Source organism: Bidens hawaiensis, unplaced genomic scaffold (genome assembly GCF_021521415.1).
Source record: "Bidens hawaiensis isolate Kalapana, Puna unplaced genomic scaffold, B.hawaiensis_p1.1 tig00016775_1, whole genome shotgun sequence".
NCBI classification, from domain to species: domain Eukaryota; kingdom Viridiplantae; phylum Streptophyta; class Magnoliopsida; order Asterales; family Asteraceae; genus Bidens; species Bidens hawaiensis.
The window spans coordinates 279,659-295,426 of record NW_027492544.1 but is presented as its reverse complement, the minus strand read 5'-3'; the positions used below and the strand labels follow the sequence as shown (position 1 = coordinate 295,426).

General features: G+C 41.9%; 1 protein-coding gene across 1 annotated transcript; it reads left to right on the top strand.

The window, feature by feature from the left end:
- The first annotated feature begins 906 nt into the window (after positions 1 to 906).
- Positions 907 to 5,533, top strand: LOC143552113 (protein HOTHEAD-like). The gene is made up of 5 exons (XM_077042405.1): positions 907 to 1,216; positions 1,818 to 2,453; positions 4,214 to 4,599; positions 4,843 to 5,309; positions 5,414 to 5,533. Exons 1-5 carry the CDS (start codon positions 1,132 to 1,134, stop codon positions 5,490 to 5,492), a joined length of 1,653 nt encoding a protein of 550 aa, XP_076898520.1. The 5' UTR covers positions 907 to 1,131; the 3' UTR covers positions 5,493 to 5,533.
- The last annotated feature ends 10,235 nt before the right edge of the window (positions 5,534 to 15,768 follow it).

Below are 15,768 nucleotides of genomic sequence, written 5' to 3'. Positions count from 1 at the left end.
GTGCACCTAAATGCACCGATCACTTTTCAACTATTATTCACCGTTTGCATGGTTATAAAAGAATCTTTGTTTTTTATGTTTCTCGTTTTACATTTACATGCATAATTAACATCACATCACATACAGAATTAACATCACATGCAAATGCAAAAGGACATATATTTGCATGCCATCAAGACTGCATCACTTATGAATGAACAAGGCTATATATGACAAATATATATATATATATATATATATAGAATGAATGCAAACAACAAATGCTGACATAGTGACATTTTATGATAATTAGACACCCGTGAATCATGATCAAGCACACATCAAAGTTATATATGAAGGATCCTGTTTTCCAACATGTAGACGGCAAATCGACTTTACCTTCAAGCATGTAGGCGTTGTCTTGGCCTTACCATTCTATTTATTCATCTATATAGCCTATGTGTGACACATTTCGTTACTTTTGGTTTAACAACATTCCTGTAAGAAAAAAAATCATTTGAACTTGTATTCTCATAATGAGGTGAATATTACTTTTATAACTATCCTACTTTTTACTTTTTGTCTCTACTATTTCAAAAGTTATTCTAGCATTACTATTTCTCAAAGGTGTTTAAGAAACATAAAGTTTGTTTATGGCATTATTAGAAGTTTACCTATACTTGCAAATAATATCACTTAACGTCAGCTTTATTTAATTACATGATTAGGGCATACCCAGTGCACGAGGCTTCCGTGTACATTTACATAGGGCCCATGGTGGGTCCGGATCGTTTAGCGATCTGATGTACGCACTTTTGTGCAAGAGGTTGGTTCCATAGCTAGAACTAATGACCTCAAAAGCATAAAACAACAACCTTATCAGTTACTTCGATACCCTCTCTTTTAATTAAATACATGATTAGGTAAGGTTAAATATAAATTAGTTGAACGCACCCTCTTTTGTTTATTAAAATGTTATCAAAAATTGTACCTACTCGATCATGGTTTGACTTTTAATTAACTTCCACCTACACCAGCTAGCACTAATTTCACTATAAATGTAGCTTTGAATTAACCTATTTCCACTATCATACATACACACACATATCACCTAAAAGTTATGTATTGATCGTCTTCAACATTATTAACACGATGGTTCATAGATCATATAGAATGACAATCTTATGTGCTCTTGTCACCGCTCTTTTCTTGCTCGCTTTTGTCACGGCTGAATTGCGTACGTATACACTCTAATTTACACAATCTTAATCACTGATTTATCTCCTACGAGCATTCACAATAGCGAACTTCTCCAGGCAAAACGACCACATCACCACCAACCACTTTCTCTCTCCCCTCTCCTTCCTCGCATCATAGTTGACTCCAGATGGCGTCTGGAGTTCAAACACCCACAACAACAAATCACTGTAAACCGTCACATCAGCTTCAACCCTTAAATCAAACTTTCCTCAGAAACCCTAAATTTCTTTTACAACAACAAACCTCATTAAAAATTATTACATCTGTATATAATATATGTTTGCACGTTCGATGGGGGTCCACCTCTCTCGTCCTTGTCTGCAAACTTTACCATGGACCATGCAGAATGCATCTACCCTGTTGTGGGTGCTCTTACAAACCTACATTAGTCTCTCTTCTCTCTCTTTTACTTAGCCGCGAGCCTGGATTCGAACGAACGAAAGATGCTTCGTTGTCGATGCTCTAATTACACGAATTAATATTAATTTATTAGTTTAATTTGCTCTTGTGATCTAGAAGAAATATGATTACAAAATGGTTGATTTATTACTAAACATTATGTTCTTTTTTCTCTATAGCTCCAAACTATAGTTTCATGCATGAAGCAACAGAAGCTCCTAGCTTCTCATTCTATGACTACATCATCATAGGAGGAGGTACAGCCGGAATCCCGTTAGCCGCCACCTTATCAGCCAACTACTCGGTTTTATTACTCGAACGTGGCAAGTCGCCTTACAACGATCCAAACATCACAATTGTGTCCAACTTTGGCCGCTACTTCTTCGACACATCACCAGATTCACCCTCCCAAACATTTATAGTCGAAGGCGTTGTGAATGCACGACCTCGTGTGTTAGGAGGTGGTACATCAATCAATGCGGGTTTTCACTCGCGTGGTGAAGAACAATATAACATCGAGGCGAAGCTAACGGATGCTGATTTGATTTTAGAATCGTATGAATGGGCGGAAAAAGTCATGGTTTTTGAGCCATTTGTGCAAAGCTGGCAGACGGCACTACGAGCAGCACTGGTGGAAGCTGGGGTGGACCCGGATAACGGATTCACCTATGATCATCTCATTGGTACGAAAGTGGGTGGTACGCTTTTCGATTTGAATGGGACTCGACACACTGCAGCGGATTTGTTGCAGTATGCAAATCCCGAGGGGATTGATCTTTATCTACATGCAGTTGTTCATAAAATCTTATTTACAGGTAAAAGCGTACAGCTAGCTAGAGTAATTATTATTATTACGTTATAGTTTCTTTAACTAAAGCATTTTAGTATTACACTATAGCAAAATGCTGAAATAACGTAACAATAATTAGTTACTCTAGTTCAAAAACTATAGTCTAATAATAATTATTCTGGTGTCAATACTACATACACGTCCATTAACATTGTTACACCGGTCACAAAGCAGTTTTACCATGATCAAAAGATGAACTGTTAAATCAAACGTGTAGCACCGTTAAAAGAAGAATAATTTTCAAGAACCGTTAGAATTAATAAAAAGATAACTAGCGGTGTTTATTAAACTTGTTCACGCTCTAGTTATATGTAGGTTTTCACGTAAAAAGTTGTTTGTATATGATCATATAATACGTATAAAGTATAAACTATGAAGTGTATGATTACTGTGATCTTAATTAGATGATGGAACTTGTTATATTTGCATGTTAACATAGTTTAATTTTATGTAGTTATGGAAAATATCAACTTTGTCAAGAGTAGTACAGACATTATATATAAAATATTTACATAAATTATTTGAAAAATGTTTACTTAGAAATGTAAACCAACGTTTAAGAATATAAAAAATTAAAAATCAATTTAATAATAATTAGAAACACTAATTAAGCTCAAAATTTAAAGGTGTCATGTATCTAGACCAATTAAGAAAGTGTCAAGAAAAGTACTTTTTACCAGCAATTCTCGAGAGTTGAATGATATGTACATAGTCAACTTTTTTTAACGACAATTTAGAATCACTCACGGACCACTAGAGTATCATCGTATCACCAGCAGAACCACGCGATCATATCCATCTCCACTAAAATATATCAATAAAAAAAGTTTGAGAAAAGTGATTTTATTTACTTTTTGTTTCTTTTTGAAAGAAGGAAATTTATTAACTACTACTTTAAGAAAAAAGGTGTATGACATAAGTCTTAGTTTAATTTGATAACTAGTTAAACTTTAGTTTTTATTTATTTTATATATTTAATTTGTGTTATAGTCTATTGCTATTAAAATAGGATTAATATTTGGTTAGGTGTATATATTAGGTGTTGTATTAGGTTATTTGTGTCAAGTTTTGTTTAATTAATTAAAGAGTCCAATTCAAGGACGAACCTAACCTTTAGAGTTATTCGTATATGAAAATCGTGATCACCTTCTTTAAAATTAGTGTTAAGCCCGCCTACGGCATATCACCCTACATGAAAATAAATTCTCAGATCTGACACTTAGTCGATCGAAGTTTTATTCTAGAATTGTTGAGTTCTTCATAAAACCTAATTTTTAATATTGGTTGGACCTTCAATTGGTATCAAGGCTAATGAAGATAAACCTATTTGAGCTAAAAGCTACTTGGGTTTTTGTTTTTTTATAAGCTTAAATAGATAAATAGATTAGGTATTTATGTTTATCTACTTGTTTTCTTTAGTTAATTGTTTTAGAGTTAGACAAAAAAAAAAAGGTTAGTATATAAATATAAGGTTTGTCTCCAAATCTTTTGTGTTTGGTTTGGTTTTGTTCTTGATCAATAAATTTTTCACTTTATTACTAAAAAAATTTAGTGATGGCTTTATTTTAATTTATTTTCTTTATTTGTGAATCTATCTATAAATAAATATATACATCTTTTATTAATTTACAAGCAACAACAATTTATAAAATATTAAATGTTTTTAAGAACAAAACAAATACTTTCATTTGACATATTTGTTCATGTATTGCTACATTTCTATAGGAACATCAACACCTAAAGCTTATGGAGTAGTCTTTGAAGATGCATTAGGGATAAAGCACACAGCATTTCTTAAAGGTTGCAAGGATGATGAAATCATTGTGTCCGCTGGTGCTCTAGGAAGCCCACAACTTTTGATGCTAAGCGGCATTGGTCCGAAAGACCAACTGGCAGCCTTTAACATCACGGTTGTGCTTGATCAACCTTATGTTGGTAAAGACATGGCTGATAACTCCCAAAATGTAATATTCGTTCCTGCTCCCAATACGACCGAGCAATCTATACTCCAAGTTGTTGGTATTACTTCATTTGGTAGCTATATCGAAGCAGGCAGTGGCTTTAACTTTATCTTTGCGAATCTTTCAGACTATCAAGGCTATACCTATGAGGTATTTATTTAAATATAACTTGAATTAATAACATATTGAAAAAAAAGAAACATTGCTTAAAAACTATTCATACATAAAATGGTAAAAAGAAATTAAAAATAAACTTTATTAATTTATTTTTAAATAAAACGAAAAACAGGAACCTTCTAACCAGTAACCAGTGGCTAGGAGCCTAAGGAACAGACAGAGAGTCTATAGAAAAAAAAATATTAAATGACATGTGTGCGCGTTTTGTTCTTGCAGAAAGGGGGATTCATAATCGAAAAAATTAATGGACCTTTATCTAAGGGTGAACTAACGCTAGCAAATCTTGATCCAGCCGACAACCCATCAGTATCATTCAACTACTTTAGCGAACCACAAGATTTGGAAAAATGTGTTAAGGGGCTTCAAACCGTTCTTGATGCAATTAATACAGAAGCGTTTTCGAACTACAAGTTATCGAATATGACAAACCAAGATATTCTTGATCTTAACATGAAACTACCGTATAACTTGATTCCACACGGTAATACAAGTATCTCCTTAGAACAACATTGCAGGGACACTGTAAGGAGTATGTGGCATTATCATGGTGGATGCCATATTGGGCAGGTGGTTGATGACGATTATAAGGTTATCGGTGTGGATAATCTTCGAGTCATTGATGGATCAACTATACTCAACTCTCCTGGGACTAATCCAGCAGCTAGTGTTTTGATGCTTGGAAGGTGCTTAAATTTTAAAAATAACAACATATGTTACTTTATTATATAATTATAAATAGTTTATTAATTAGTTATCATTGTTTGTTACTAACTAATACATTATGCAGGTACATGGGAGTTACTATACTATCCGAACGCCTTGCAGCCGAACAAACTGTCGAAAACAAACCATACGCTGATTCGTGATCGTCTAGTTAATGTTGGTCGTGTTTATTATGCCATCGTGTTTTTTATTAAGTTAATGTTGCTAGAATAAATGTATTTATGTATCCATGGTTATTTCGTTTAATAAAATTATGTAACGACGTTGATTGGTTATGGCCTTTTTTCGGCAAATAGTCTTCTAATAGACTAATATTACAACAATGTATGTGTCGCCTTGGTTGTCTTAATAACTTGAATAAGTTAATAAGTTACAAAAATGTAAATTATTACTTTTCATTCTCACATCAAAAGTAATCCTGAACATATTATTCTTTTTCAAAAAGTTAATAAGTTATAAGTTGGTGAAAATAAGCAATCCTTCACCCCCTAAGTTGAGTATTGAATGACTTGTATGAGGTATATGGACATGATTAGAAAATTTTTATAACATGTTAATTATTTCTCATCATCATCAAAAGAGTATTTATAAGTCTTAGTCTCAATTTTAATTTAACAATAATAATAATAGCACAAATTATAAAATAATCATTGCTTAAATACTGAAAGTTACATATTTTTGAATTTTTTATTTTAAAATAACTTAATTTTTAAAATTTATACATTACATTTGTATACTTTTTGTTATACAAATTAAAACTGAAAAGACAGATTTGAGTGAAAATTTTATCTTAAAACCAACGTTTGGGCAATTGAGCCCCATACTCCTGAAAAATTAATATGGGCCAATGCCTTCTTATGGGCCTAAGGGAGTAGCCATTGAACCTTCAGGAGCCCAATGGCTGTAGCCTTGTAGAGTTGTGTGCATGCATTTTTTCACATGTGTTTGAAAAAACTGCATGTGATAATTAGCTAGGGATAGTGATGGGTCGGGCTTGGGACAATAGGATTTAGGTAATCCTAACTTAATACCCGAATATAAAAGTTTGTCTCATGCTTGACGACCTAAAACTTGTCAGGTTTTTATTGGATAATTGTCCGTGGGATTTTGGGTATATTGTTATACCGTATATACTTATATAAATTTGGGCAAACTATATATCGTATATACTTCAATTAGATCAAGCTGGTATTTATATACGGTGCATACTTAAAATAAATAAAAAGAAAACTATGCCGGATTTATAATCGGGTAAACATGTATATCACCAAATCTCATATTTGTCTTATGCCCGTAAAATATTTCACAATAATTGCATATCCTTTTACATGATCTTATACTCGTCCTAGTTATCTCAAGATTCAGATCAGATGCATGTTTCATTGTCATGTGAAGAAACGTAGATCTACTCACTGGTAGCAGATCTACTTTCCTCGGGTGTGATTATACTATTTCACCGACGGTTCTTCTGGATCAGTGTTCTTCCACCTACAAAATGAACAGCGCCGTTACTTACCCCTCAGAAAGGGACAGAGGGGTCCTCTTTGGGGTAACCCTCCGGCGTGAGAATCAGTATATTTGTGGAGAAGATAATAATGTGTCAGAGAATCTCAAGAGTATTTGCTTAATTGCTCAATACTCTTTGGTTGTGAGACTGTGTGATTGTCTGTAACTGACTGTGAATGAATGTGATTTAATATGATTGAATGTGTGATCACTGCTTGTAACTGTCAATGATTGAGTATGAATGTGTCATCAAAGTGGAGTTGATGCTGTATTTATAGTACTAGGGTTACCACCGGTTGGGCTCAACCTCGTTGGCTTCCTCCAATCGCACTGCGCCACGTGTCCTCTGGGACACCTGGCGCTTTCTCGTTGGTTGTAATCACGTGGTAACACATGTGTCATGCTGAGTTGTCGACCTTTCATTTGGCAGCTCCCAACATCAGCATATTCTTTCTCCTTAAAAAGATGCCTTCTGGAAGGTTGTCTGACGTGCACAACCAAGGTTGCCCTAATCCTGATTGGGATAAGGACGAGGTTGATTATGCGCACGTGTGATATGCGCCCATCCTGAGGATGCGCGAGGTCTTCTCTTTATTCTCACGTGCAGATATTTCATGCGCAGATGTGATATGCATGAGCATGTGATATGCGCCGCGCGCTGATGCGCTGCGCGCATATGTGATGCGCGAGCATGTGTGTCTGGGCAGATGTGATATGCACGAGCATGTGATATGCGCCGCGCGCATATGTGATGCGCGAGCATATGTGTGCCTGGGCATATGATGCCTGAGGATGTTTTGTATGCGCCATGCGCATAGGTTTTGGCTTTGTGTCTTCATAATGTCTTTATCTTGTGGGTTGACCCGCCTTGCTCGGTGTTGAGGCGGGTACATACCTCTTCAAGCCCCCCAGTCTAATGTGTGTCTTATCTCGCGCGAGGGCGGTAAGATGGATATTAGACTTACTGATTTTTGTCTTTAAACGGGGTTTTGTCGTTTTCCTGGTTGCTTCCATCGTTGCGCGAATTTCTATCCATTTGGTTGAAAACGAAGGGTTGAAAACGACGGGTCGAACACGTGGTTAGTTGGTGGTGACGTGCGCCGCAAACATGTCAGACGTTTCGTGTGCTCGAGGTGCTACAGTTGCCTTTCACGTCCCCTCACACAGCTGTCTTGAACACGTGTCGCGCTCGCATTGGTTAGCACCAGCGAGTGGGGGCGCGTCTCTGCTCCGTGGCAGGTCGGTTACAATTTTATGTCCCCTCAACAGTGTTAGGGACACGTGTCGCGCCCTCGTTGGATTGCACCCGCGAGTGGGGGCGCGTGAAATCCGATCAGCTGCCACATTTCTCTCTCCTGGGCCTATAAAAGGAGGCCCTTAGGAAATTTTTTATCTTCATCTTCATTGTTGATAATTTTCGAGTTTCTGCCTTTCATATTCTGAATTGAGTGTTTTCATCTTTTCGATTTCTCGATTATCTGCTGCTGCAGTTGTATGTCTGATAGTTCAGACTCGTCTAGCCCCTCAATCACCTCTGTTGCCTCTCGAAGACGCCGTGTGAAATCTGTGGTGATGTCGACATTGAAGCAAAAGGGGAAAGGGAAGAGGGTTGTTGAGACCACATCGGAGGAAGTAGGGAGGACCAAGGCCACCAAAAGGTGGAATGAAATCCTCTGCAAATTGAAGCAGGCCGATCTCGACAACCTCATCGCCTCTCAGGGCTTTCCCACCCTGTTTGGCTGCATGTTGCCTAGGTCCGGGCAAACGGCGGCGGACCCGCCTGCCGGCTATATTTCCCTATATAGCCACTTTTTCACCCACTGCAACCTTCGTCTCCCGATGACAAGGTTTGTGGGTGCACTGCTGAAGTTCTATGGGATTCATATATCCCAAGTCCATCCGTTTGGACTCGTGCGCGTGACTCACTTTGAGTTCATGTGCAAATCCCAGCGCGAGGAACCCACTCCTCGGCGCTTTCAATATTTTTACAAGCCCAAGATCCAGGACAATTGGATCTCTTTCATTCCTAGCAGTCAGAAGGTGAAGTGCTCCACTGTTTCATTCAAGAGCCTTCATGACTGGTCTGAGAGGTTCTTTTACATAAGGGCTGGTGTGATCCCCATCCGTATGACCATGCGCTCTATCTCTTCTGCGCCTGCGGATGAGGGTGTCCTCAAGAACCCAACTGGCGCCTGGGTTAAGAAACTGACCGCCGAACCATCCCCCGCGAAGAAAATTTGCGAGGAGGCGCTGGTTGGGGTCGGCATGAGTAAGCTTTGGGCCGATAGCGCGCTTGAGCCCGTTATCCAAGTCGACGGGTTGTGTAAGTTTATTTCATTGGTTTATTTATTTTTTCTGCGCGAATATAATTCTTTTGCTGATATCACTTGATTTGTTTTTGCGCAGTCACCAAGGATTATGTCCTTGCCGCTTATGATGAACAAGTGGAGGGTGGCTCCGTCGCGCTTGGCGCTGGGGAAGTTGGTTTCCCAGATCGCTTCGATGACATGTTCATCCCAGTGGATCTGGAATTTGACTTTGACAGTGACGCGCCTGGTAAGCCTTCGCACTTATGCTCATTCCTTTAGAATACCCAAGTTTATTAACAGTTCTGTTGGTTGTTTTTGTAGATGCGCTTGAAAACTACGAGCTAGAGCTCGCGGAAGAGGAGGAGGAGGAAGAGGAGGCGCCCCTACTAAAGCGCTAAGGGGAAATCTGGCGCAGGGGCCAGTAAGAAACAGAAGAAAGATGACACCCCTGTCGCTCATCCCCATGCTCAAACGAAGGGACCTAAGGAAACCCAAGTGTTTACCACAAAGGTTTCTTTAGCTTCCCTGCCTGTGAGAGTGGGCAGACCTCCTGTCCACTTGAGGTATGGTGGCGTCGCCTCCTCCTTTCGCGCGGCTGAAGAGAGAAGCAGTGTCGCGCCTGCAACAGGTATACTTTATTTATCTTCATCTGGCTGAATTGTTATTTAGCCTTTCCTCCTTTGAATGTTTGCAGAACCGGCGACGGTAGGAGATGAGCCACAAGCGCCACAAGGTGCTGAGGCTGCGCCGGGGGCTGCTTCGGAGTCCCCTGTTCTACCCTCTGAAAAGGGTAGAATGAATTTTATGGCGATGTTCGCCGCGCGAACAGAATTGCGCCAAGGTATGTTTTGCACACTTGTCTTCTTTATTTTTCTTTTGGATTCAGTCATAAACCATTTTTCCTTGTTGATTTGTTCATAGGAGTTGTAGCTGGCGTACAAGTTGCTGGCGACACTCCTGGCGCCGTTGGCGGCGCCGCTGGTTCTGGTCCTGCTCCTGCTAGTGCTGATTCTCCCCTTATTGGGGTTACAAAAGAGCAGGAAGCCGTTTTGCGCGCCGAACTGGCGGCGTCGAGACCTCCCTCGCCTCCTCCTACGCGCAGCCCTCTCCGCGAGGCTGGTTTTGAGCCCCCCAGGTCGCAGGAGAAGAGGCCTATTCAAGAAGATGAGGAGGATGAGGGGGCTCAAGCTGAGGGCTCCTTGGGAGACCGCGCCAGCCCTGCGATGCCACAAGTCTTCGCAGCGCATACTTCTGGTGGGGCTGGCGCTGACTTTTCTGCTTCATCCCCGCAGGTATGTTTTAATTTGTTGCTCCGCTGTGCGTACCTCCATATAAGTATGTTTTATGACTTAGAACATTTCTTGTGTTTTGTAGGAAGGTGACCACGTTTATCGCCCGAGATGGAATATTAATGAAGAAAGTTCCTTCCAATCCATGGGCGTATGCGAGGAGTTCTGGGCTCATGCCGTGCCTCCTACTGAAAGGAGGTATCAGGAGGAGCGCACTCGCGCTGACTTGCTCAACGATCACATTTTCGCTGGGTCAGCTTTCTTTGCTGCCTCCCAAGAGCTTCATCGCGATTATATTAAAGTACGCGATGCTCTTGTGGCAGCCCAGCAAGAGGCTAAGGTGGCTGCCTGGAACCTTTCTGATGCTCGCGCACGAGCTGAGAAACTCCAGGCGGAGCTCAGCGAAAATAGAGCAAGTGCCAACACCGCCTATATTAAGCGCGGGCATGAGCTCCAAGCTGCGCGGGAGAAGCAGCAGTTGGCGGAGGCCGAAGTTTCCAAGTACGCGCGTAGAGTGCGTGTCTTGGAACAGCAGGCTGAGGCGCGTGACCAAGCTATCGTCCAGAGTATCACTGAAAAATCATCACTGGAGAGCGAGGTTGCGCGCCTGAAGAGGGAGTTGGCGGCCGCGCAAGCCGATAGAGATGAGGCCTTGGCGACGGCGGCGTCCAGCCAGGAAGCACTTGGTGCTGCGCAGGCGGAGAAAGAAAAAATCTTGGCGGCAGCAGCGTCTGATTAGGAGGAGCTACAAAAGACTAAGGAAACTGTTGAGTTATTAAACTCCCAGGTTCCTGTCCTCGAGACGTCTGTTGCTGGCCTAGCGCAGGATCGCCAATGGCTGGTGTCACAGGACATAACTCGCTGCGCTTTGGCGATGAAATATTCCGCCGAGTTTCAGGCCCTTGTGATGGACTGCAATGCCGCCGCGCGCTTGGTTGGCCGAGCTGAAGGGTTTACGGATGGGTATGACTATGGCATGTTGAAGAAGAACCCATCCGAGTACCCTTACAAGAGCGACGCGGCCTGCGCGGACATGGCCGCGGTGGAGGAAAAGTATATGAATACTCCCATCCCCATCCTTATGCAGGTACCTTGACCTTAATGAGTTTTACTTGACTAATTTTTCCAAGTGTTTTGTACTCAATATTTTTCTAATGATTTTGCAGATAGCTGCGCTTGCTGACCAGCCCGACCTCGACGCGCTAAAGAAGTTGCTCGATGAATGCGAGAGGGCTGGTGGCGATGATGGTGGCGCGGGTGATGTTGCCCCTGCCAGCGGCTCTGGCGCGCGAATAAATCTGCTCCTGCCACCGTCGTGATAGAAGACTCCAATGAGGAGGAAGAACTTGACTATGGTCAGTTCGGAGATGAGGAGCAGGCCGCGTCAGATGCTGCGGGAGATGATGAAGGTGATGAAGTGGCTGACGTCGACGTGGAGACTTGAGAAGCCCTTCATCAAATTTTACATATTTAATTTTTTATACTTGTAATTTGTAACTCATCATACTTGTAAATTTCAATCCAATGGAATGAAACTTGTTTTCTCTTTTTCACATCTTACGCATTTCCATTCATCTCTTCATGTTTGCTTGTATAGATATAAGATATGCTTGCACGTTAAAATAAGAACAAGGTTGTAAGGAAGTTATTCACTTAACCTCTGTTCTATTTTGTTTGTGGTTTCGCAGTATCTTGCTCATGCTGACATGCGCGCTAACTTTTCATTATTTCTTTTTTGCGCGTCGTTGTCGCGCGGTATTTATATGGAAGTATGAGTTTAGCCATTACATGTCAGCGTGTGTTACTCAGATATCCACTATGATTCCGCGCGCGACCTTGACCTGAGACCTTAACATGATATGGCATGTACTTTGCCTTAGTTGTGTTTAAGGATTTTTATGATCAGGCTGCGCGGGATGTAAGATGGATGTTTGTGAGTGTTTTGAGCTAAGGCTCTTTGTTTTGGGCTAAGGCCCTGACGTTTTTAGAGTTAAGACTCATTAACGTGTTTGAGCTAAGGCTCGTAAGTTTGGGCTAAGGCCCTGGCGTTTTAGAGTTAAGACTCGTTAACGCGTTTGAGCTAAGGCTCGCGCATGTATGTTTTACTTCGCTTTATTTTGCTTTGAAGTCAATATAGTGTTTTCATATTGTTCCAAATTAATAAAGGAAGTGTGAAACATGTATGCAAAGGTAATAGAACAAATATTGAAAGATAGCGCGACAAATATTGAAAGATAGCGCGAATCATCATTCATGATGGCTTAAAAGCCTTGATTACATATTTGAACTTTTTACATGAAGCATTTTCTAAGTTGTGCCGCGTTCCACGCGCGCGGTATCTTTTTTCCATTCAAATCTTTTAAAGTGTACGCGCCTTTCCCCAAATCTTCTGAAATTTGATAAGGTCCCTCCCAATTGGGGGACATTTTTCCTGGGGGTATTGCGCGACTAGCTTCATTGTTTCGAAGGACAAAATCATTTTTCTTGAAGTGGCACTCTTTAACGCGCTGATTATAATATTTTTCCAGCTTTTTCTTGTATCTGGCTTCATTAATGATAGCCGCTTCTCTGCGCCCTTCAAGCAAGTTAAGGTCCAATCTTCTTTCGCGCTCGTTATCAGTTTTGCTCATCATGAGTACCCTATGGGATGGGCATCCAATTTCTGCTGGGATCATAGCCTCTGTCCCATAGGTTAGGCTGAACGGGGATTCGCCATTGCTAGTTTTGCTTAATGTCCTGTGCGCCCACAGGACATTAGGTAACTCTTCGACCCAAGAATGGGATTCTCCCTCCAACCTTTTCTTCAGCCCATTTAGCAAACTTTGATTCGCGCGCTCCACTTGGCCATTCCCCTGAGGGTGGTAGACGGACGTGAAGATTTGGTTGATGTGCAATTCTTTGAGCCAGCTTGATATCTTCCTGTCAGTGAATTGTTTGCCATTGTCGCTTACAATTTCCATAGGAAGGCCAAAACGGCAAATGATGTGGCTCCAGATAAATTGCTTCATCGCCTCAGCTGTGATTTTTGCTAGTGGCTTGGCCTCAACCCATTTTGTGAAATAGTCTATCGCCACTACCAAAAATTTCACCCGCCCTTGCGCTTGCGGCAGGGGCCCCACAATATCAATGGCCCATTTGTGGAAAGGCCATGCGGAGGTCACTGGAATCAAGTTGTTCTTTGGACGCATGGTGTTTGGCGCGTAGCTCTGACATGCCTTGCATTTTTGGATTTCTTTTAGCGCATCCAAGTACATGCCTGGCCAATAGTAGCCTGAACTCATTGCCTTGGCAACCACCATGCGCGGACCAGCGTGTATTCCACAGATTCCTTCATGAATCTCCCTAATCACGTAGCTTGCTTCTTCAGCATCCAGGCATTTCATGAGCGGTCCAAGATAAGAGCGCCGATATAATGTACCATCAAGTAGTTCATAGTTCTGCGCCTTGTGTCTTATCTTTCTCGCCTGTGCGCGATCATCCGGTAACGTCCCCTCCTTCAGGAATTCCATTATTGGAGTTATCCAGGATGAAGGGGTTGTATGAATTACAAGGACCGATTGCGTTTGTACTGACGGGTTGCTCATCACTTCCACCCTGACATCTTTGCCAAAGTGATCAAAATTAGTTGATGCCATCTTACTCAACGCGTCAGCGGACTTGTTTTCGCTGCGCGAGATGTGTATGATTCTGAAGAAGTCAAACTGCTCAACGAACTTTTTTGCCTGCTCTAGATATAGAGGCATTGTGTTCTCCTTGGCGTCATATAGGCCGTTGACCTGAGCAGCTACCAAGTAAGAATCCACATGGGCCTCTAGCCTTTTAACTCCAAACTTGCGCGCAATGCGCAGACCAGCCAGCAGGGCTTCATACTCAGCCTCATTGTTGGTACTCTTGAAGTCCAACCTAATAGCATAAGTATATTCATGATTATCAGGGTCCACCAGTTTGAGGCCTGCGCCGGACCCTTCGCTGTTGGAGGCTCCATCAGTGAATAGCCTCCAAACATCTTCTTCATCATTTGCTCGCGGAGGGTCTACCTCGCGCTGAGCTTCTTCAATCTTTCCCTCTGGGATTTCCGTGATGAAATCCGCCAAAACTTGACCCTTTATCGCTGGACGGGGCTTATAAGTGATCGTGTGTTCACCTAATTCCAGCGCCCACTTTGTCAGCCTTCCGGAGAGCGCGGGGCGTCGCAAGACTTGCTGGATGTTGTAACCAGTCAGAACTTCAATAGGATGACCATTGAAGTATCTATAGAGCTTGCGCGACGCGTGTGTTAGTGACAAAACTAACTTTTCCATGATGGAATAGCGCGTCTCAGGGTCTGTGAGCACCCGACTCACATAGTATATTGGCGTTTGGATCCCCTTGCGATCCACCAATAATACTGCGCCGATCGCGCGGTCTCCAGCTGACAGGTACAATGTAAGGGTTTCGCCAGGAAGTGGAGCTGTGAGCGCTGGCAACTTTATGAGACATTCTTTTATCTCAGTGAAAGCTTGCTCAGCCTCAGGCGTCCACTTGAATTGGCTCTTCTTCAAACAGTTCCTCAAGGTGTTAACGAATGGAGTAGATTTGCTGGCGTGGTTCGCTAGGAACCTGTTGATTGACACCAATCTACCATTCAGCTTCTGAACCTCTTTCATGGTGGATGGTGAAGGCATGTCAAGGATGGCTTCCACCTTTTCAGGGTTCACCTTGAAACCATCCTTAGTGACCATTACACCAAGAAATTTCCCCTCTTCTGCACCGAAAGTACATTTGCTCGGGTTGAGCTTCATGTTAACTTCCGTTAGGCGCTGAAGAGTTTCCTCGATGTCTTTGAGCATTTGTCTCTCCTCCCTGCTCTTGATCACCAAATCATCAACGTAGACTTCTAGATTTCTTCCGATTTGTTCACTGAAAACCGAATCCATAAGTCTCTGATAGGTTGCGCCCGCATTCTTTAAACCAAAGGGCATTTTTGTGTAACAAAAAACACCCTTGTCGGTTCTGAAGGCAGTCTTGTCTTCATCCTGTGGTGCCATTTGAATCTGGTGATAGCCTTTGTAGGCATCCAGGAAACATTTGAGCTTGAATGGCGCCACGGAGTCCACCTTTGCGTCGATGTTTGGGAGGGGGTAACAGTCTTTCGGACATGCTTTGTTGAGGTCCTTGAAGTCAATACACATTCTCCATGACCCGTTGCTTTTCTTTACCATCACAGGATTGGCTACCCATGTTTGGTATCGGATCGGGCGGATGATGTTTGCGCGCAACAGGTCCTCCACTTGCTCATTCATGGCCTTCGCCTTTTCATCCCCCATGATTCTCTT